A 24177-nucleotide genomic window follows, 5' to 3' on the forward strand; every position below is an offset into this window, starting at 1 on the left:
AATGGGTTATTTACCGGGTTGTCAAGCTCATAATCTGGTTGTAAATTTTTTTCAGGTCAGGATTGTAATAGCTTAGCAGGAGTGATCTTAAATTTTTATGTTTGTATTGTAAAGTTTTAGATTTAGATTTTGTAAATTTTGAATATTTTGGATTTTGACTTTTGAAATTTATAGTTGTTTTAGATTGAAATTTTCGCTCTATAATAAGTTTTGAGGCCTTGCATGCCTATTGTGTTATGCACTATGGGTGTGCGGCCGTTCACCAGGTTCAGCAAGCCAAGTTCAGGGTGTGACAACTGCGACCTCTATATTCATTTTGTCCAAATTGGGTCTAGTTGAACTTCATTACCCTTAAATTTAAGGGGGTCAAAGTTTTTATTTCCCAACTAACATTCTATTGGGAGTCTTTAGCTTTGTTAGTATTTTTAAAATCAATTATTTGCATTTTCTAGATGTTCTATATCTATATATGGACCCTTCTTGTTTATTGTTCACATATTAATTGGAAAAATATTATCTTGTATGTGCTGCTGTTTCTAGGAGGAGTTCCTCCCTCCTTTTAGTTGCCTCCTTTTGTTATTCTCTTTGTTTCATTGCTAGTGGATTTTTTTCCCTTTGTATGAGTTTTCTTGTATTTGATCTCTCTTTCTTTAATGTAATTATGGTTTATTCACTTTATATAAAAAAATCAAAAATCAAATATATATATATATATATATATATTGCACTATTTTGCATACATGAGGATTGATTTAAGTTGAAATCATTCATTTGTGTTTTCAGGATGCTTCCCATCTATATATATGGACCATTCTTATTCACAGTTCATATATGAAATAGAAAAATGCAAATTTGCCTCCAATATTAGTTCATTTATATATGTGGAACAAATATACAAATTTCCCTTCAATATTACATTATCATGTATATGATTGATTCAAGGTGATATAGTATTTTAAAAAAACAAAAACAAAACAAAACATGGTTGAACTTAATAAAATAATAATAATAAAGAAAAATGCATCAATTGGATCAATAAACTAAAAAACTAATAGCAAAAAATGTTGAGTGGTTATTATTATTATTATTTTTTTCTTAGATCAAGAACTATACATAAGTGTTCCATTTAATTTATTAGATTAAGAGTTTATAGACTAAATTTGATCAAAGTTGCTTAGCTCATAATAACAGAAATAATTATTATTTTCGTTAGCTTGTACTGATTAATAATATAAGAATAATTTAAGTAATTTTTTTTTATTATTTATTTATATTTTATAATGAATAAGTATAATTTGGGCATTTAAAATAATTATAACTAATAAGCAATACTAATATTTTTGGAGTATTTTCTTATATATATATATATATGAAAAAAAAACTAATACGAGAACTTATTAAATATAAATGAAGTGGGGTTCTTCTTTTTGACAAAATGAACAAAGAAGTTGATAGGATGCACCATCATGCGATGTTGGTGGGGCCATGAACGTGTAGTGAGGAATGTAAAGTGCTGCTTGTGTAGGACCCACCGACCCAAACTCAGGAATGATTGAATAGAAGAGTACAAGTTGAAAGTGATGCATGGGCTTATGAGATGGGGATGTGGTCCAAGTTTGTTTGGTTTGGACCCAAACCCATCCAAAAGTTTTTTGGTTATGTTTGGATTAGGATGGAAGGTTAGATTCAATGCAAGTGACTCCAACCATCTTATTTATCTATCTATGCATGGTCTACATCAAACTTCCATAACGTCCCGTTCATCTCATCTTTAATATTTATTTATTTATTTATTTATTTTTTTGATGATTTGACTTACATGTTATATAAATAACATAACTTTTTTTGGTAATTACAATAAATGAGTAATGTTATCGTTAATTTTTATGCTCAAAATTGAAGATTCAATTTTTTTTTTTTCAAAACATAGTTAAAAATTTAGGATATGTGTTAGTGGCTAGAGATGGTAATCTGTATATTACTCGGCAGTTAACCCATAGTCGTACTCTGTCAAAGAGGATATTATCCTCTTTAATAAGTACGGGTACGGGTAAAGATATTATTTATTATTTTTTAAACAGACACAAATCGGGTAAGGGTATGCTCATACCCTTACTTGTACCTTTACCCATTAAAGAAGGTATTCGTAAACCGTACCCTCATATATATTGTTTATATAGACTTTAAAAAAAAAGAAGAAATAGATGAAAAAAATTAGAAAAAAATCAAATAAAAAAGATATATGAGGGCTAAAATGAAAAAAAATTAAAAAAACAAATTGTCACGTGAAAAAAATAATAATAATAAAATAAATTAAAATCAAAATTTAAAAGAAATGAGTGAGAATAAAAAAAGAAATAAAAAGAAATGGATAAGAAGGGATTTTGAAATAAAATTTGAAATTTAAAAAAAAAGGAATAAAAAAAAAATCTCTCGGGGGTTGAGGATTTTTGGGGGGAAGTTGAGGATTTGTGGAAAAAAAGAAGAGAAAAAGAAAAAAAAACGGAGAGAACAAAAAGGAAAAAAACAAGAGAGACAGAGAAAAGAAAAGAAGAGAAGGAAGAGAGACTGAGAAAGAAGAAAAAAGGAAAGAAGAAGAAGAGAAAGAAAGAGAAGAAGACTAAGAGAATTGGCGTGGTGATGGTCGTGGCTTCATCGGAGACTTTGCTCCTCCTCGTCTTTATCTCTTTTCTCAATTTCCAGGTTCCGATCTTCATTCTAAGGCATTGAGGAGATCAATAATGACCGATTCTTGTGAAGAGAAACTTGAGAATCCAAACATCGTCGGAGTCTGATAATGGTCCTTCGGCTCTATTAGTTCCTCTCCCACTCTCTCTTTCTTTCTCCAAACACTACCACAAAGACAGAGGACAACTTAGTGGTGGTGGTGACGATATATACGGCTTCTGCCGCCGTCACCACCCTCGCAGAACCTAAGAAGTCTTGTTGCTTGTTCTCTTCTCCGATCCCAAATCTCGATCTCCATCCTGAGGCAATGAGAAGATCAATGGTGAGAGACAACATTCAATCATAAAAAGATCATCGATGAAGTTCTTCATCAAATTGACTTGTTGGCATTTTGATGTTTCCCAAAAGAAAAAGATCAATTGCTCCACCACGGCAAGCAAGATGATGTTCATAACCCTAGCACAAATCTCGAGGCATGCTTGAGAAGCTCATCAAGTGCTTATAGCTTGAAAGAGGTAGATGCTCTTATAGAGTTCCATCCAAAATATATATACTTATACATGTTCTGGTTGCATCTATGCTATAAAGAAAAAATGTCTGGATTTTATTTTACAAAAAACAAAAAATCTTCATTCACTCCCATGTCAATCCATGCCATGGTAGGATCCGTAACTTGGATTGCTTTTACTAACCATGCACTCTTTGATTAAGTGAGTAATGAATTGTATTTTTGGCAACATGCTTTTATGTATCCATAGTGGCATGTTTTCTCAATCAAAATCTCCATCTCATGCCTTGGCTCGTAGATTTTCCTCTAGTTAGTTTTTTTTGAACTTTTAACATGTTTAGTTCAAAAATGCTTAGAAATGTAATTGTTCGTTATTTGAAAAAAAAAGAGAAGAAAAAAAAGAGGGCTCTGTCGTGGTAAAAAATACATTTGTAGAAAGTTGGGCTTTTATGCAAAATCCATTGAGAAAAAAAATGATGAAACAATTGAGGACATATATGCAAAAATGTGAAAATGTGTGAAAATATGAAAGCTCGAGGGTTTAACGGCGAAAGCCATGAAAAAAAATGAAAATGTGAAAGTTTGGGGGTTTATTTGCAAAATTTGATAAAATGTGGAAAAAAATGAAAAGTTAGAGGATTTAAATGAAAAAAAAAGAAAAAAAGAAAAAAAGGATTTTTAAGCGAAGATGAGGGGTATTTTGGTAATTTCACAAGACCCTCTTAAGCTTACCGTGATGTCTAATATATGTCGATTGCTCTCTTTTGAAGGGCCTCTTCATTGCCTCTTAACAGTCACGGAAGCGGATGGGCTATTGAAGATCCTTTTAAAACTCTCTTTGAGCTCATGAACCCTGTATGAGGCCATTGACTCCCTTTCGAGTGATGAAAAATTCCAAAACCCATAAAACTCTTTTTGAGCTCATGGACCCTATTTGAGTTCATTGCCTCTCTTAGGAGTGATGAAAAATTCTAAAAAAAACCATAAAACTCCCTTTGAGCTCATGGACCCTATTTGAGGCCATTGACTCACTTTGGAGTGATGAAAAATTCCAAAACCCATAAAACTCTTCTCATGGACCATGTTTAAGGTCATTGACTCTCTCAGGAGTGATGAAAAATTCCAACAAAAAAAAACTCATAAAACTCTCTTTGAGCTCATGGACCTTGTTTGAGGTCATTGACTCTCTTTCGAGTGATGAAAAATTCCAAAACCCATAAAACTCCTTTTGAGCTCATGGGCCCTATTTGAGCTCATTGCCTCTTTTAGGAGTGATGAAAAATTCTAAAAAAAAAACCATAAAACTCTCTTTGAGCTCATGGACCCTATTTGAAGTCATTGACTCACTTAGGAGTGATGAAAAAAAATTTCAAAAATCCATAAAACTCTTTTTGAGCTCATGGACCCTGTTTGAGGCCATTGACTCTCTTAAGAGTGATGAAGAAATTTCAAGATCTTCAAAAGCCAAGCATTCTAAAACAAAAAAAAGAGAGAGGAAAAAAATCAAATCAAAATCAAGGCATTGAAAAAATGATGAATCAACAAATGAGCTCAACAACAGCAAAGATAAAGTGTTGAAGAGTTCACAAGTTGCAAAAAGCCTCGCAAAGCCTGAAGGTCGAAGCTTATAAAAAAATCAAATCAAGTTTCAAATCAAATCCAAGATGCAAGTTCAAAGTCCAAGTTCCAAGTTTCAAACAAATCAACAAATGAGCTCGACAACCACAAGACTAAAGCGTTGAAGAGTTCATAAGTTGCAAAAAGTTTCACAAGCCTGAAGGCCGAAGCTTATGAAAAGTCAAATCAAGTTTCAAATCAAATCCAAGATGCAAGTTCAAAGTCCAAGTTCCAAGTTCCAAGTTCCAAATAAATCAACAAATGAGCTCAACAACCTCAAAGTTAAAGTGTTGGAGAGTTCACAAGTTGCAAAAACGTTTCATAAGCCTGAAGGCCGAAGTTTATAAAGAATCAAATCAAGTTCCAAATCAAGTCTAAGATACAAATCCAAATATCCAAGATACAACTTCATAAGTTTCTAAATCATGTTAAGATGCATATTTCAACCGTTGACGAAGACTAAAAGTCAACAAAAGTCAAAGCGCTTTTCGGCAAAATAGTCGGAAGGGAATGAAATGCTACCATCATTGTTGCGTCAAGATGATTAAATTCCAAACTTCTTGTACTTTCAACGAAGTCTATGAATTCATGAATAAAATTTATTTGTCAAAATCTGTTTCTTTCTTCACACTTATTTTCTTAATCGGAGGTTTCTGTGATAATGTTCAGGTAATTAACATTAGGGGCTTGCCCCTAATGGAAGTCATGAACCCACAATCCTTGAAGTCTACAAAATATTAAAATTTGATTTGTGATCCATGTTTTTTAACCGATCATATCCTAATTAAAGGCCGGGTGGAAAGAAAGGAGCCCACATATATATATATATATATAAGCTAAATATTTACCCACAATTTATCCAAAATCTATTTTTATGGTAATTAATTTGAAAATAATATTTTAAATTTTTTTAATATATTATTTTAGATTTTATTTAATTTTTATATTTATATTTAATAGAGTGTAATATTATCAAAATTGAATTTTAGATTTATATTGAGAATCATAATTAAATTTAAAAAGTTAAACATTATTAAATATTATCCTCAGTGAAGTTGACTTTTCTTTCTTACATAAGATTATCTCATGAAAGTTGTATTAATGAATTTATTATTATTATTATTATTTAAATTTAATTCGGTAGTTTAAATAACGGGTAAAGGTATGATATTTTTTTCTCTGGAGGGTACGGGTTACAGATAAGGATAAGGGTTTTGATATATCCTACAAGTTGCTATCTCTATTAACGGCTTATTCAGGTTGTTAAAAAATTAATTAATTAATTGATTAATTATATATATATATATATATATCATTATAAAATCCCAAAATTATTTTATTGCTATTTTCTTTTACTATTAGGAAAAAGTTTTGTGCAACTTTAGTTTGTCATTTAAATTATATTTTTAATTTGTAATACGTTTTAAAATTTAAAAAAAAAAAGATTTCGTCGACAGCAGGGTTCGAACCTGCGCGGGCGTAGCCCAACAGATTTCAAGTCTGTCTCCTTAACCACTCGGACATATCGACCATTGTTAGGCAGGTAACCAATATAATTGTCTTATACATATATAAAAAAACAGTATTTATATTTTCCATATTCAAATCATAGCACGAATTATCATGAACGTGAACATCATTTAAGCCCAAGAAAATCCAATTGCTTGACTGAAACTGGAAAATTCTCTTGAAATCAGCTCAATAAAACCAACAAAACAGCAGCAAAAGAACACCTTCTACTCCAATTCTGAACCTCCAACTTTGATAGACAACAACTGCGCCTTCTTCAATTCTGAATCTGCAATCTTGAAAGAGAACTGTAGAGAAAAACATTCAAATCCCATGGCTTCCATCTAATGAAATGAAGAAGATGAAGAAGAAAAAAAACTTGTTTCTTATTTTTTATTGTAATCAGAATATTGACAATATTTAATGAAAAAAAATAACTTCTATTTATACAGTGCTCAATTATAACTGTCTAATAGAAATGTTGACATGGCTAACAGCTTTGTAACAACCATGCTGACATGTTTGGGCAAACAAAACAGTAAACAACCAATCTGACATGGCACTAGACTCTAATGGTCAACAGGCTTCTCACACTCTGCTTCTTTGATTCTTTCAAGAATTAGCCATTTTGAATGCATTTTATTTGATGGGATTTTATACTTTTTTTTTTGGTTGAAAAACACATGCAAATATGTTTATCATGTGTTCATTGTGACTTATAAGTTTTTTTTTCTTTTTTTTTGAAGGTTTTGTGATATTTCTTTTTTTTCACAAAGCTATTTTCTTTAATAATAAATATGTTTTATGGTTTTTTAGACACCAAGAATTTGATATTTTTCATATAAAAAATATAATGTACACTTTATAAAAGAAAAACCTTCCATTATTCTCCACTTAATACTATATATATATATATATATGTGGGAGTTATTAATTTGATTTCATCCTCACCCATCTCAAACCTTCAAAAAATTATTCCTATTCCAACTAGCATCTCACCATGCAAAATACTAGGTTCTTTCACATGCAAAGGTCTCGGATCTTATTCCAACTTGCATTTTATTGTGTAAAATACAACGATTCTTTCAAAATATATATTAAAAAAATATAATTGAAATTTAAAAAAAAATATATTTAATATTAAAATCTGCTTAATATTCCAACATATTAAAAATAAATAAATAAATAAATAAATAAATAGACATTCAAAACCGCGTCATGAGTTGTTTTCAATTAACTGCTCGTAGACGTTTGCTACATTCCAACATCCACTTGTCCACATTTGCTCCTTTAAGACTTTGAATACAACTTTTACAGTTAACAAGTCAACACCCTCATTTTCCTTGCACATTCCCCTTGTACTTGTAGTACTCCCTCATTCATCCCCCCATTCCTTTTTCTATGTGCAAAGTTTTTTTTTTTTTAATGGTTTTGAGAGATCTCTTTAAACTCCAATGAACAAATCAAAGCTCTTCTTTTCTCTTTTCTTCTTGTTATTATCATCTCAGCATCATCATCTTCTTCTTCTTCTTAGAGTTGTTGCAATTGATGATAGATTAATAGCACCAAGCCAATCAATCACAGTGAACCAAACTCTAGTCTCACATGGAGGAGTCTTTGAGCTTGGTTTCTTCTCTTCTTCAAACTCAACCACCATTGATCATCAACCTCTTTACTACCTTGGCATTTGGTACCATAATCTCCCAGTCAGAACCATTGTTTGGGTGGCAAACAGAGATAAGCCTCTCAAAAACTCAAGAGGGAAACTCACATTCATCAAAGATGGTAACCTTGCTGTAGTAGATGGCAATGGTGACATTCTCTGGTCATCCAGAGTCAATCCTTCTTCTCTTTCAAATGGTACTCTCTCATCTTTATTTTATATATTTTTTTTTTTCTGACAAAGTCATCTTTTATATATATATATATATATATATGTTCAAGTATGTCTTGGTAAGCTTATGTTTATTTTTAAGAATTAGGTAGCTGAATTCATTTTGATTCATAGAAACCAAATTAGCTAGTTTCTCTTGGCCAAAAGGAATATATAATTATATTTCAGAGAATAAAAAGAAACATATATTTTTACCAATGACAGTAGAAATTTTAATCACTTCAAGTTCAAATCTTATCATCCCGCTCTTTGAGCCAATGACAAAGAAAAAGTTTTTTTTTTCTCACTCTCTTGTAGCAGAGATTTCATTATAAAATTTGGTTTACTAATAATTTACTTAGTTTGATCATGTATTCTCTGTATTTTCATAGTTTGTCTTCTCTATTCTTAACAGAAATAAATGCGGTGCTGTTGGACTCTGGAAACTTTGTGCTCCAACAAAATAGCACATATATATGGCAGAGTTTCGACATGCCCACCGATACTTTCTTACCGAACATGCTTCTCCGGTCGAACATGAAGACCGGAGAAGCGCAGAGGATAAGTTCATGGATGAGCTTTGATAACCCGGCACCAGGGAACTTCTCTTTCGGCATTGATCCAAAGAATTCTCTTCAAATAGTTATATGGCAAGGATCAAACACTCCTCATTGGAGAAGCCATGTATGGAATGGGAAGTCATTGAGTGGAACTCGTGAGACAAATGCAACTTCACAGTATGTTCTCAAGGTGGCAGTGGACAACAATGTGATCTCTATCATGTTTAGTCCTACACAAGGGACAGCTCAAGCAAGATATGTGCTTGAACCAACTGGTACACTGAAGATGGTGGTGTGGAATGAACCTGTGAAGAATTGGAGTTTGGTTTGGTCTAGGCCAAGCAAGCCTTGTGATTCTTATGATGTTTGTGGTCCTTCTGGGTACTGTGATAGTAGTGTGCTGTCTTTGTTGCCTCAGTGTAAATGTTTTCCAGGATTTAAGCCAAGAGATGAGGAGGAGTGGAAGCTTGGGAATTATTCTCAAGGGTGTGTGAGGAGAGTGGCATTGAGTTGTGATAATGGAGATAAGTTTTGGAAGATGGAGAGGATGAAATTGCCTGATAGATTGACATTGTTGAGCAACAAGAGTTTGATGGAATGCCAATCTGAGTGTTTGACTTCATGCACTTGTACTGCTTATGCTTATTCTTCTGTGACTGGAGGTGGGAGTAGCCAGAGGTGTTTAGTTTGGGTAGATGAGTTGATGGACCTTGAGCATGTCTCTAATGGTGGAGAAGATCTAAATGTTCGTCTTGTGGCTTCTGAACTTGGTATGATTTGTTTTGTTCATTTTGTTGTTTGATTTTCCTTAGTACATGAATGTTTATTTATGAGTTGTTGTTGTTGTTGTTGTTTTGTAGTGTTTACTAACTCAACAGAGTTGAACAATAATGAGAAGAAGAGTCGGAGTTTACTTGTCATTGTATTGCCAATTGTTGCTGGTTTGATTCTCATTTTTGGGTGTTTGTGTTGTTTTCTTTGGAGAAGAAGGATGTACATTAAAGGTATGTATCTGTTCTATTACTAGTTTGGATTTAAATGAATTGAATTGAGTCTAATTGAGTGAATGCTTGAAAAAACAGGAAAGAAAGAAGCAAAGAAGGGATTGTTGTTTGGTGATTTAAGTGGCAAGAATGAAATGGAGATTCCTCTGTTAGACTACAACACAATAATGGCTGCCACCAATAACTTCGCCTTTGTAAACAAGCTCGGAGAAGGTGGCTTTGGCCCTGTCTACAAGGTAGAGTATTTATATCGAACTCATTTAACATGTTATCAAAGTCAATAATGTATTGAGCTTATCTAACACTTTTAGTAATCAATTAAGGGAAACTTGCAAGGACAAGAGATAGCAGTAAAAAAACTGTCTAAGAGTTCAGGACAAGGCTATGAAGAGTTCAAGAATGAAGTTGAACTCATTGCTAGACTCCAACACACAAATCTTGTTCGCCTTATGGGTTGGTGCATGGATGAGGATGAAAAACTACTCATCTATGAATATCTGCCGAACAAAAGCTTGGACAAGTTCTTATTTGGTTTGATTCTGCAACACTCAATCTGAATTCCCTCATTGAGTTGTGACTAATTCATGTATATTTATACGGAGTTCTTCATCAGATACAGCCAAATCCGCAAGCTTAGATTGGCGGAAACGGTATCAAATCATCGAAGGCATCGCACAAGGGCTCCTCTACCTTCACCGGTACTCGAGGCTGCGCATAATTCACAGAGATCTGAAGACCAGTAACATACTCTTGGATGGTGCATTAAACCCCAAAATCTCCGACTTTGGTTTGGCAAGGATCTTCGGAGGAAATCAAACAGAAGCTAATACTAAAAGAGTGGTCGGAACATAGTAAGTGATCTATGCTTTCAGTTTCACAGTTGTATTTGTATCCAAAAAAAAGTTCATCACAAGAAAAATGGTAAAAATTTCTGTGGATGATCACTTGCAGTGGATATATGTCACCGGAGTACGCTTTTGATGGTGTTTTCTCAGAGAAATCCGATGTTTTCAGCTTCGGAGTAATAGTTCTTGAGATTGTCTCCGGAAAAAGAAGTACTGGGTTTTATGCAAACAATAACCTTCTTGGCTATGTAAGTATTAAGACTAGAAAAAATCAATAGCTCTAGTACATAATTACGTAGAACAGAGGAATACAACTATATATACATATATTCAAGTTGGCAACTGAAATATCATTGCAGGCTTGGCAATTGTGGGAAGAAGGCAGAGGTCTCCAGCTTCTCGACAACGAATTAGGGAGCTCATTGTGTGCTTCTGAAGTGATGAGATGCATTCAAATTGGATTGTTGTGCATTCAGGAAAATTCTGCAGATAGGCCAGCAATGTCTGCTGTTATTTCAATGTTGACCAATGATAACATTACACTTCCTTCACCCAAACAACCTGCATTTGCAGTTGGGAGGCATCCAGATCCAGAAAGTGTGAATTCAGCTTCAATTGCATCAATAGAATCTGTAAATGAGGTAACTTTGAGTGTTGTTGATGCACGGTAATTTTTGTAGTTTTAATCTGTTGGAATTCTGCAGAAACATGAATTTCAATGTGATTTCTTAGATGTGAATCTGTGATTATGAAGTTTTGGAATAGAAATGCAGTTAAGAATATGTAATTAGGCTGAATTAGCTGCTTATTAAATAAAAGAATAAGAAAAGTCAACTAAGCTTAATGTGGACTGCTTCAACATTGTTATTGTTACATATATATATATATATATATCTGAGTTATATTAGGTTAGTTTTGACATGAGTTTGTTATTTACAATATAAAACAACAATATAAAAAATACCAAATGGACGCGGGTATCCCAGTGAGATTGAATTTGGGAAGTTGTGAGGGATGGTGTCTAGAATGTGGGTAGAAGCTGGGTTAGGAAGGATGATCGGAATGAGGTTTGACTGTTCCGGTGTTTGACTGTTTCGGAATGAGGTTTCTCAATAGCTCCCGTGATAGCTTCGGAGTTTCACATAATGGCGCCGGCAACTCTCGGCAAACTCGTGGAGGATTTTGTGGTGGCTACCGTGGTGCTCATATTAGACTTTCTCGTCCTCTCATCGCTACTTCTAGACACCAGAATCTTAATCCTCGCACCTTCCATGAGTTTCCACCGGAGAGATCGGCTCCCAAAGACTCTCCGGTGAGGGATGGTGTAACTTTCGCTGAGGTAGTCCGATCTCCTCCTGTTGTGGAATCCCACCGCCCCGCCTTGGCAGATCATCCACCTCTCAAGCGTCGCCACTCACCAGACTCCGGTAGTGTCTGCAAAAAATGCTTAAGACCTGGTCACAAGATCGAAGAGTGTAGACATCAACTTAATTGTCGGCGATGTTCTGGAGTTGGCCACCTTGCAGCCCGTTGTCCTATGAGAACTCCTCATCATCCTGAAAACAAGAAGCCAAGAGTCAGAACAAAGAACACCCCACCAGCAAGCTGCTCAGAGCTCAAACCCCTCCTCCGTATACCAACCAGACACTCATCATCCTCTTACCGTGTTTCTCTGCCCATTACTAAAGCCATCCTAAAATCTAAAGAAGAACTCAAAAAAATGATCACCATCCGAGTCTTGAACGGCAACGCCAGTGTTTGATCTCTCCACGATTCACTTCCTCACCTCCGATAATGAGATGCAGCAACCGCAATCAAGAGAAGTCCTTTATCTCTTAACACCAATCTTGGTGTTTGTAAGCTCAGTCTTTCCCTTTGGACAGCCGAATTTGGCTCGCATGCAGTTACCGCCGGGAATTACAATTGGATCAGACTCTCAAATTTACCTCTTCATTGTTGGAATTAGGACTCGACTGTTGATGTGCTCAGGCCTATCGGAGACCTCATTTATGTTCAACAAAAAGAACATGTCTCTCTTGAACATCTTCGAACCCTGGTCAGGCTAAAAAACCCGATCAACTTCCCACTGGAGGTCACGATGGACGTCGGAGTCCGAAGTTTCATAGTTAAGCTAGTGGACGACGGCATTCATGTGCTCAGATCCAAGGACAGGCCCTCTCTTTTGAACTTTAACAAGGTGGACAAAGGTAAAAAGGTTCTTTCTCAATCTATCGTTGATGAAATTCCAGGCAGCACTGTTGAGCGTAGCTCCGGTACTGGCCATACAACGAAGATTGAATGCATGTTTTCTTCGGAAGCTACTCCCCAGCTTCCCGGCGACCGGCAGCTGGCCGGAGTCGTCGGTTCTTAGCCAGATCCTCGTGTGGTTTCCGAGGTTGGCGACAAACTGTTGCCAAGCAGTGGCAACAAGAAGACAGGCCATTCCACGGCCGACCATAGTTACCTGAAACGCGGTACGCTTCGAGTCGCGAGACGGGTACGCATACGAGAAATGATACTTGTATTGTATCCGATACGGTGGGGGGTAGGCTTAGTTGGTACGATTAGTTCGAGTCAAGATACGATTCAAAATTTCATCCGAGTCGGTTATATAAAATACATACAACATTATAAAACTTTAATGCTAATTCAAAAGAAAAAGATGTTCTTAGATACCAAATAGATCCAAAAATGTAAATGTTTGGCTACATAACATATAAAAAAGCGGAAACATTAAAGTTATTAAGTAACTAAATAGATTATCATTCATCAACAACATTAGTCTTGGCAAATTCAAAACCATCTTCCTCCAATGAGCTCCATGTCATGTCAACAAGTTTCATGGTAGAATCTTCCAAATTTGTATTGTCTGGATTGATATCCCACTTCCTATAAGGCCCATGTTTGTAGCTTTCACTAAAACGTGCTTGTAGACGAATATTTGAGTGGATAAAGACAAGCTTATCAGCCTTTGTACAATTCAGCCTGTTTCTCTTGACATTGTGAATATAAGAGTAAGTACTCCAATTTCTTTCAGCTGAAGAGCTACTGATTGGTTGGGATAAAATCTTCTTTGCCACCTCTGCTAGCTCTGGAGTTTCTGACCCATATGTTGACCACCAATCAATTGAATCCATTGAAAATGCATCGCTTTGAGTGCCGCCATTGCATAAACACCCTTTCTCATGTGAAAAATTTGCAAACTGTTCACGCAAAAGCTTCATTTCTTCATCATTTTCTGCAATTTTTTCAAAGGCTGTTAGAACACCCATGATAACCTCCCTCGTCCCAAGTTTGGAGCCTTCCTTGTAGTCCCTCCAGGAGCTGGTATAGCAAGATAATGAGGGTCATAAAATCGTGGAGTTAGTGCAAAACCCAAGGCAATGCATGGGAATGTTCATTTTTCTCCCACCTAGTTATTATAATTTCCTCCATTGTAGGATAATGTGCACTATACTTGTTGCAGCTCATTATATCTCTTAGCTCTCCCAACATGTTGTCCATCCTTTCATAAATCTCCCCCATTTTGGCACCTTCTCCATCAAAGAAATTTGACTAACAAATAAAATGGGCTTGGTAATCTTAATTACATTTTTCAACTTCATCCCAAAACTCTTCATCGGCTATTGTCTCAGCTTACTAAAGCCCCCACCTTTCTATTATTCTCATCCCCTGTTTTTACCCATTCTTTCCATGTCTTAAGAATAGTGATCATGGCAAGAGCTTCTCTACAATCAAGTAATCGTTTCCACAGAATATAATGAGAAGCAAATCTGGTTTTAGCCACTTTTAACAACTCCATATTTGAATGAGCTCTAAACATTGCTAAAGCATGTGTGTGGTTGAGTATATACTTCACAATATTTTTCCCCCTTTTATATGTGCTACTCAACCACTCATAACTTCTAGCAAAATCTTTGAATATCAAATTTAGAGTATGCACAACGCAAAGAGTCCAAAAAATATGCTTGTGTACCTTTTCTATTTCCTTCCCAGCAAGCTTGCAATTTGCAGCATTGTCGGGCTATAATTTGTAGAACATTTGATGCACCAATTTCTTCAATAGCCTTTTAGCAAAAATTCGCAATGGCAGCCCCTGCTTTTTTTCAATTCTCGAGAAGTCTTCAAAGATACATGAACATCGCTCCACGATCGCTTGTCTGCAATGACATTGATTAATGGCATGTTCTTAACATTCGTCCACCCATCTGTGACAATTGAAACCCCTTGAGTGTACCAAGTGTCTTTGATTGGTATTAAGTCCTTTTCAACACTTCTTTTGCATTCATCAAGTAAAGTAGTTCTTGCTTTTTTTCAAATGAAGGAGCTTTTATAACCTTTTTGGACCCTTATTGATTGCCGCCACCATCTCATTAAACTGAGGATTTCTCAAAACATTGAATGGGATTCCGTTAGTAGTTAGCCCTCTTATCACTTTCAAGTCAACATCATTTTCTCCATAATACCAAAAAGCATCTCCAATAGGTTTCATTATAGGTACTTGGTCAATCTTTTGGTGATGGTAGAACTTTTTAAAGAAGATGACACCCCTCGCTTTCTCGCTTCTTGGACTCTTTTTTTCGTAATTTTTTTCCATCTCTTTTCTATCTTTTAGCATAATTGGACAGTGTTGATTTCACATCTTTTCCCGTGCTCGGACCAAAGAAGTAAGCATGAATTCTAGTGTATGAACTAGTGAAGACTTGTTTGCAATGTTTACAAGTCCAACGTTTTGAACCTCTTGAACTTTTTCCTTGTGCTACAGTTGCGCTTGTGATAGAGACCTCATTGAGTAGTGGCTTTTGTTTTGAATTTGCTGTTGAAGATGTTTGAGTCTTTTCCCGTTGTGATATCGTTGAAGTAACATCAACTTCTTCAATCTCATCACATGAATCTTCTTGCACATTAGTCGCCTGATAGTGTTGTGAATCTTGTGATTCTTGCAAAAACCCATGTTTCCTTTTGCCAAACACCATGTTTAATAACTTGAAAAACCTTATTACAAAAGGAAAAAATTGAGACTTAGATGACTAGAAAAATGAATAAAAAATATTGAGAATTGAGACTAAGAGAAAACCTACGATGAACCAGCTGAAATGTTGGTTGGAGACTTGGAGATAAACTTTGGGATGTTGGTTTGATTTTGGAGACATTACTTAAAAGAGTTTCTTTTATCTTTTAGAATTCTTATTAATTCAGCCTAGGTTATAGCAACCATTTGTCTAATTAATGTAATTTCGGTTAAGGTAAAGTAATTTAATGATTTGTTTTATTTCCGATGTGATATTAACTTTAGTAGTTGGTTAGATGCTCTTTCATCGATAATGCATCGGGTTTAAAAAATATACACTATTTAAAAATAGATAGCGATTCTATCTATAACAACTTTTAAAAACTAATAAATTGTAATGTTATCTATAACTATTTTTTTTAAAAAAAAATCTGTTAGATAGATTTTTATTAAACTTAAATAATTTTGATACACCCTTATCATCGACTCAGATCGCGTACCCAACCGATTCAGAACGAAAACGAACTCCGATTGGGTACGAGCGATCTAGATCAAAGATCGGTGGGGGGATTAACGAATCTGGTAACTATGCGGCCGACCATTTGCCTCGGGATGAGTATCCGGAACTCCATTTTGGATCCATGCAGACGTCGTGCATGCTTCGCATGTAGGCTCCCCGAGATTCTTGTAAATCCCGGATTAGTCCTCTCGATGAGACTATTTCTGATATTTCACTGCCTCGTGATCAGCATCCCGATCCAAATGACACTCCAAAATCAGGATCCTTGCCTTGTGATCATCCTCCTACTGATCGTTCAACAGATGATGACTTAATGCTCCGAGATCAGCCCTCTCCTGATTCATTTAATCCCTCTATTTCTATAGAATCTATGCCTCGTGATAAGCAATCCATACCCATCAAAGTACCTGGTGATGCACACTCTTCCTTACATTCAAAGAATCCCATTAAAACCAGTAATTCTATTCCATCAACTGACTCTATTACTCAGGGAATTATTTCTACTCCTTCAGACTTGGATGCTAAGTCTACCAATCTAAATGATCCTCTATCACAAGGGAAACTTCCCAATCACCTGAAACTCCTCCCTCCAACCATACCAATTCTTGATGGGTATAAATGGATATTTATTTATGGAGGTTGGACTCTAATTCCAAGTGTCAACTCGGAAAAATTTTATGCACAGGATCCTTTACCACAAAAAGAACACACTGATGATCCCTCTGATGAAGAACTCCTTGACTGGGGTGAGGATGAGAACCTTTCAGATAATGACATGATAGATGATGACACTTTTCTAGATAATGAAAACATCAATCAGCCGGATCATGACGTTCCTCTACCTGATCAGGTAGCTGATATTGACTTGATGCTTGATACTCTCCCGGACTCCACCATCTCTGGCGCAGATCTGATGGGCCCAGGAACTTCAAAGCAAATCCCAGACATGAACCCCACTGTCCCGAAGCAAATAAGAAGCAATGACAGGCCCAAGAAACCCTCCGGGCGCTGGAATGAAGATGCTGGTTTCGTCCCACATCCTCCCAGATCCTCAAAGAAGAAAATCATAGAGGACCCTCGAGAAGGTATCCCTAACCTTGTTATTTATGTATTTTCTTCCTGGACTGATGCTCAAATGATTAATTATAGCAATTCTTGCGGCATTAAATTCCTAGTATCTCCCAATCATAAACTTAAATGCCTAAATAAAATTCGATCTATTGAAAAAGAACGTGACACTAATCCCACTATTGTCACTGGGTCTCCTTCGAGATCCACTTGTTAGACTCATTTATTTTTATGAAAATCCTAAGTTGGAACGTTCGTGGTCTTGGCAGACCCTCTAAACGTTATCTAGTTAAAGATTTTATACTTTCCTCGTATATAGACATTGTTTGCTTTCAGGAATCCAAAATTCAAGATCTTCATAACTCCATTTGGAGATCAATTGGCGGGAAGCGCCTTGATTCTTTCGAATTCTTACCTGCGCTTGGAACTGCCGGTGGCATTATTACTGCTTCGGACAGTTCTCTAGTCTCTGGAACCTTAATCCATATAGGTTCTTTTTCCATCTCTATCAGATTTTCCAATATATAGATTATCCAACTCTGTCTGGGTTTGTTCCAGTGTTTATGGACCAAACTCTAGACCCCTCAGAGCTGACTTCTGGAATGAAATCCGCCTCCTAAGTAATCTCATCTCATCTCCATGGGTTATTTGTGGTGATTTAAATACTCTGTTCACCCTCGAAGACAAAAACAAAGGTACTTTCAACTCAAGGGACATCTCCATCTCCCAAAAGATCTTAAGTGATTTAAACTTTATTGATCCACCCATTAACGGGAGAAAATACACCTGGACCAACGGTCAAAATGATCCCATTTGTATTCGATTAGACCGTTTCCTTTATTCCCACAACTGGCCATCCTTATTTCCTAGATCCACTCAATTTGCACTTCCTAGACTTGGTTCGGATCACTCCCCTATCTGTCTAGATTTTGGGGATCATTCCCCTCGTTCTCGACTTTTCCGTGTGGAGAAATTCTGGTACACCAACTCTCAACTGGATTCGCTAATTTGAGATTGGTGGATGGAATCTAATCCCGTAGGTTGCGGTGCGTTTATCTTCTCCAAAAAACTAGCGCATGTTAAAGCTAAACTGCGGACCTAGTCCAAGAACACTTTCAACAACTTCAATTCACATAAGTAAAGTCTCCTTTCAGACTTAAACTCCCTTGACATTATCGGAGATAGTAGACCTTTATCCGAGGATGAATCCAGTCGTTTATCCCAAATCCGCGCTAATCTTTACTCTATCCTAAACCAAGAAGAAGTTTACTGGAAACAGAGATCCAGAATTACTTGGCTCAAAGAGAGGGACTCAAACACCAGATTCTTTCATCTATTCGCAAATGCTAGGAAAAATAAAAACCACATCCCTCGAATTCTTCATAATGACATTTGGGTTGAAGGTGATGAGCAAATAGGGAAATCTTTCAATGAATTTTATCAATCCCTTTTCGGCACCCCTTTAACCAACAGATTCCTTCTGGATAGGCAACATTTATTCGTCTATAAGGATCATTTTGACCTTTCTCAGCTTGAAAACCCATTTTCCATTGAAGAGATAAAACAAGCTGTCTTCGATTTAAATTCAGATAAAGCTCCTGGCCCAGATGGATTTCCAATCTTCTTTTTTCAAAAACACTGGACCACCATTAAGGACTCTTTGGTCAAACTTTGCGAGGATTTCCATGATGGATCCCTCAACTTTGAGTGACTAAACTGGATTCACATAGCTCTCATTGCCAAAAACAATAATCCAGGGTTGGTCTCCGATTTTCGCCCCATAAGTTTAATCAACTCCACATGTAAGATTATATCCAAGATCCTTGCATCCCGCCTAAGCACCTTGATTAGTGATCTGGTTGATGAGGCTCAATCTGGTTTTATCAAGGGTAGATGCATTGCAGACAATATCATTGGGGCTCAAGAAGTTATTTTCAAGTTAACAGAAATCCCTTGGATATGTTTTCAAAGTGGATTTTGCCAAAGCTTTTTACTCTCTTGACTGGAACTTCCTACTGGAAGTTCTTGCTGCTAGAGGCTTTGGACCTAGATGGATATCCTGGATCCATACTATTCTCTGTTCTGCGAAGGCACAATTCATCATTAATGGGACCACATAAGGATATATTCGTTGCAAAAGGGGTCTCCGTTAGGGGTGGCAAAAATTCGGGTCAGGACAAAACCGGGTTCGGACAACTACTAATATAAATAGAAAAACTTGTGTCCGAACCCGGCCCGGTTTTAAATCCGGACAAACTTGGCATGTCCAAACCCGGTTTATTTTAAAACCGGGTTGTCCGGATGTCCAAATTTGTCCGAATTCTATAAGCTATTTTTAAGTTCGCTCAAATATTAAATTATACAAAAATAATTTAATTCACATTAAATGCAAAAAAAAAACATCAATAATCCAAAACTCAACTCAAATTATAGAAAAATCTAAGTCTTAATAGAAAAAACAATATATGTTTAAAGTTTTTAGAAGAATAGCCTTAAAACAAATGGGCCTAAGGTTGTGGGCTTTTAAAGTTTTAGGGGTTAAAAGGGCCCGGTTGTCCGAATTTCTATGTCCGGACCCGGCCCGGATTTAAATCCGGACAACCAAGCCATGTCCGGACCCGGCCCGCATTTGCAAACCTTATGTCCAAACCCTTTTTATTCCGGGCCGGATAAAATCGGGCCGGCGGGTCCGGACAGATTATTGCCACCCCTAGTCTCCGTCAAGGTGACCCCCTTTCTCCCTTTCTTTTCGCTTTGGCTGCTGACACTTGGAACGCTATGTTCACACACGCCCTTAGATCCAAAGTTATTGTGGGAGTTTCACTTGACCATTCAGATAGCATCTGTCATCTTCAATATGCAGATGACCTTTTAATCTTCTCTGCCGGTGGACATGAAGACCTCCGAATTATCAAACTAATTCTCTACATTTTTGAAGGGTCTTCAGGTCTAACCATTAATTTTTCGAAAAGTTGCCTTTACTCCACAAATCTTGGATTCCAACCTCACCCTTCTTCTGCCAAAATTTTAAACTGTTCCAGGAATTGTCTCCCTCTCACCTACTTAGGGGTCCCATTATCTGGAAAAAGACCTAGAAGAGTAGATTGGGCTAAACTCATCCAAATGGTCCGTTCTAGACTCACTCCCTAGAGAGCAAACTACTTATCCCTTGGTGGTCGATTAACTCTCATTAATTCTGTGCTCTCTACTGTTCCAGTCTCTGGATGTCAGTGTTCAAACTTCCCGTCTGGGTAATCAAAGAAATTGACAAAATTCACTGTGATTTTTTGTGGAAAGGACCTGATTTGCGTTCCAAAGGCAGCAGACTGGTTGCTTGGAACAGAATCACCAGACCTAGAAACATGGGAGGCTGGGGGATTATCAATCTCCAAGAATTCAACAAAGCTCTCCTCGGGAAATGGTGGTGGAAACTTCTTTGCAATCCTAATTGTGGTTGGGCCAAAATCATTCACATCAACTACCTAATTGGGAGCCCAAATGGTGTGCTCTCTCACATTCCACCCAGAAATAAATCATTCTTTTGGGCAGGAGTGAACTCCACATTGCACCTCTTTCGATCCCGCATCACCCTTAATCAGGATAATTCCCCTTCCTGGTCCCAAGATAAACATGGCAAGTTCACAGTCAAATCCTTCTACAAATTCCTTATTGACGGTGGTACTCGAAGTCCCCTTCACAAACTTTTCTGGAAATCCCACTGTCCTAACAAAATCACTCTTTTCTGCTGGCTTGCTGGGGAGGATAAAATTCTCACTTTAAATAACCTTTTCAAGAGAGGTTGCAACTTCCAAAATTCCATTGATACCTGTGTCCTATGTCATCAAGCCTCAGAGAATCTAAATCATATTTTTCTTGAGTGCCCCTACTCTAGTCATTTTTGGGAATTTTTTTCACACATTTTTAATCCTTTTACCACACCTCATTCAATACAAAACCTTTGGACATCCTGGTTACAATCTCTTGATTCCCCTTCCAGACACATCTGGGATCTCATCTCCTGAACTATTTTGTGGAACATTTGGCTAGAACGAAATTCCCTCATATTTCAGCTAAAAGCTTTACCGTCTTACATTGTCATCTTTAGATCTGCTAACATGCTTCTCTCATGGTTATCTACAAATTCAGACAGTCATCTGCAATCCAACACCGATGCTTCACAGAAAATCAAGCGCTCACTCAACTTCCTTAACGAAAGAATTTCCCACCAGATCGGCAACTCGTCGCCTGACATTGCACAGGAGTAATCCTCCTTCTTTTCTAACCTGGACGGACCTATAGCTCCAGACGGCACCTTCGTCGGTCCAGTGTTTATTTTCAGTATTGTTCTTTGCTGCTCCTCTGTTTTGTAATATTTGTCTTTTCTCACTTCTGGTGAAGGGGTCTCTATACTGTTTCCTTCTATTCTGTTGTCCTTTAGTTTTTCAAAAAATCGGTGGTTTATCCACATTTACCTCAAAAAAAAAATACCATGATTTATTATTATTTTTTACTCTTGATAAATTACACCTAATAAATGGGTTGGGGAACAATATTAATAATCAACAATGAATCCAACAAGGAAAACCATGGGACTTCATCTAAATCCACTGTGAAAATAATAAGAATACATAGTTCTCTCTGGCTCACTAGATAATAAAAACATCAACATTGAATTTCTTTCCCCCCAAACTTTAACTTAGAAATGAAATAGGTTTGAAAAGAATTCACCAATAGAAGATATATTTGAAAATCGGAATATGTAAATGTGTAGAGCTTGTTGAGAGGATTATGTAGCTAAAATTTTCTTAAGATCAAACATTAAATGACCATTGATCAATGATACAAAACTCTCTTTCTTTGGTTTATTTTTCTCATATTCTCCTATTTCTCTTTTAGTCTCTTGTTCACATAAACTTTTTTTTTTTTTATTATTATTTGTATTTGTATTTTTTTTTCCCTTAAATCTAAGTGACTTAGTTAATTGTGAGTCAATAGGTAATCATATGAGATGGATCCCTGTAATGCACACAAGTGGAGGGAAGAGCGGACCCCAAAAGACCGGCCTAGTAGGGAAGGTTGCCCCCCACTTATATGCACACAACGGGTCCATCTCATAGCCGATGTGGGACTAAAAGGGTTAGTTCATTTGCAATCATTACAATCCCAAACCCAATGGTATCTTAATTTAGGCATGTATCTTCTGCAACTTGATGTTACTTAGATGAAGTAGACATAAATGAGCTTGTCATTTATATATTTCTTTTCCTTTTTTTTCTTGCAAAAAAAGAATTAAATTAGTTAAAGAAACAAGGCAAAAATACAACTAAAATTCAAGAAGACAATCTAGATTGAATTACTGCCTCAACAACCATCAAGTTCACTATAAAAAGAGCGCAAAATTAGAGTTCGATCAATCAAAATTGGAGACATAGTCCAACACCATGGGTTTTATGTGTCTATATATTTGACAATATGCATTATTCATTTGAGAAGTCTGTTATATGTATTCTTTATTTCTTTATTTTTTTTAATATTATGTTATTTATCTATTTTTGTTAATATAAGAATATAAATTTGGGGAGGGCTAGACTGTGGAGATATGTAACTCATTTGTGCTTTGTGGAGCCAAATTAATAATGCTTAAATTTTTATAATATAAGTTTAATGTTTCATTAAGTTTTATAATAACGGGCATAATCACATGAGTTGAAACATTAGAGTAGGGAAATTTCTAAGAAACGGTAAGTTAGTGTTCAAATGCAATAAGTATAACTCCAAGGTCAAACTGTTTGACTTTCTTAGCTTCCATTTATCTCAAGTCCTACTCAAACTTTTTTTTTTTTGGGAAAAAGGTCCTAGTCAAACTCTATGCACATTTAAATTTGCCGACATTAATGATCAAATAATATGACATGTTTTTCTAAGCAATATTGATAGTTAATTAGCTATTAAAGTTATAAAAAAGCGACAGTAAAAAAAATTACTTTTAACGATATTGAAACATTTATTTTTGTTAATTGAAACATTTATTTTTGTTAATTAACTCAAAATTTTTCAGTTTGATCTCTTCTGTTATACTCGGGTTATGTGACTAGTTTTAGACATAATAACTTATTTAAATAGTTAATTTTTATAAAGTATGGAGTTCAGTTAGAAAAATAGATAAACTACTTTTATATAATTTTTTTCTCTTATAGTTGCATTAATATATTTTTTTATAAAAAAATAGACTACTTTATTAAATAGAAAGTCAAATTATACTACAAAATAAATAACAAAATAACGAAGCAATCAAAATCGAAAAACATAAAACAATGAAGAAAAAGAACAACAAAAAAAAAGAAATTAAATAAAAAATAGAACAACATAGAAACTAGAAGGCAATCACTAGAGGTGAAACTCTCTTATACAAACAAAAAAAAGATTAGCAGAAATACAAAAAGGAAACACAACTGAACATGCAAAATCCACTGTACTGTAACAAGAGGCATGCTCAAGTTGTCGAGGTAGAGTGGCTCACTCCGAGGGAGGTTGTGAAGTCGAGATGTTGGTGAAATTTTCTAGTTTAATGCTCAGGAAATCCAACGAGCCTTTGAAGTTTTGGAGCAAGTCTCCTGGGAAGTGCTACTAAGGGGCTCGAGCTGTAGAGATTCAAGATGGAAGCATAAAAATAATTTTAAAGATGATAGGATAAAGGGGAAGCACTTGCAATTTGAAGATTCTTCTATTTCATTCAAGCCTAATGTTCCAACAAATGACTCTTAAAAGTGAATCCCTTCAAAAACGTTGATGGGCTTCCATAGTAGAGAGCCAAGGAGTCCAGACCTTGCATAGGGCCTGTCGGTAAGAATGCAAACCTAAGGTTTGCCTAAAGAAATCCCAAATGCGCTATTTAAAGTTACACTTAAAGAAGAGGTGGTCTATTGATTTGGAAGCCCAATGACAAAGGACACGTGTTAGTGGCATTAAATGTT

General features: G+C 35.9%; 1 protein-coding gene and 1 non-coding gene across 3 annotated transcripts; one reads left to right on the forward strand and one right to left on the reverse strand.

Moving 5' to 3' along the window:
* Positions 1–6261: 6261 nt before the first annotated feature.
* Positions 6262–6343, reverse strand: TRNAS-UGA. Its single transcript has one exon. It is a non-coding gene; the product is annotated as a tRNA-Ser (tRNA).
* Positions 6344–7744: 1401 nt separating this feature from the next.
* Positions 7745–22225, forward strand: LOC120250510 (receptor-like serine/threonine-protein kinase SD1-8). 2 transcript variants are annotated; one of them, XM_039259331.1, is made up of 9 exons: positions 7745–8182; positions 8611–9525; positions 9616–9759; positions 9838–9995; positions 10083–10290; positions 10373–10610; positions 10711–10852; positions 10964–11245; positions 22199–22225. In XM_039259331.1, the coding sequence occupies exons 1-9, from the start codon at positions 7777–7779 to the stop codon at positions 22208–22210; spliced, it is 2505 nt and encodes an 834-aa protein (XP_039115265.1). In that variant the 5' UTR covers positions 7745–7776; the 3' UTR covers positions 22211–22225. The 2 variants fall into 2 exon arrangements, with proteins under 2 accessions (XP_039115265.1, XP_039115264.1); XM_039259330.1 differs by lacking the exon at positions 22199–22225 and having other exon boundaries at positions 10964–11434.
* Positions 22226–24177: the final 1952 nt, after the last annotated feature.

This window comes from Dioscorea cayenensis, chromosome 19 (assembly GCF_009730915.1).
Source record: "Dioscorea cayenensis subsp. rotundata cultivar TDr96_F1 chromosome 19, TDr96_F1_v2_PseudoChromosome.rev07_lg8_w22 25.fasta, whole genome shotgun sequence".
In the NCBI taxonomy this organism is placed as follows: Eukaryota; Viridiplantae; Streptophyta; class Magnoliopsida; order Dioscoreales; family Dioscoreaceae; genus Dioscorea; species Dioscorea cayenensis.

Excerpts from the sequence above, each read along its gene's own strand:
- LOC120250510 (XM_039259330.1), top strand. The coding sequence starts at position 7,777 with ATGAACAAATCAAAGCTCTTCTTTTCTCTTTTCTTCTTGTTATTATCA. Across the intron at positions 10,291-10,372 it reads CTTGGACAAGTTCTTATTTG|ATACAGCCAAATCCGCAAGC; the intron begins GTTTGATTCTGC and ends GTTCTTCATCAG. Across the intron at positions 10,611-10,710 it reads AAAAGAGTGGTCGGAACATA|TGGATATATGTCACCGGAGT; the intron begins GTAAGTGATCTA and ends GATCACTTGCAG.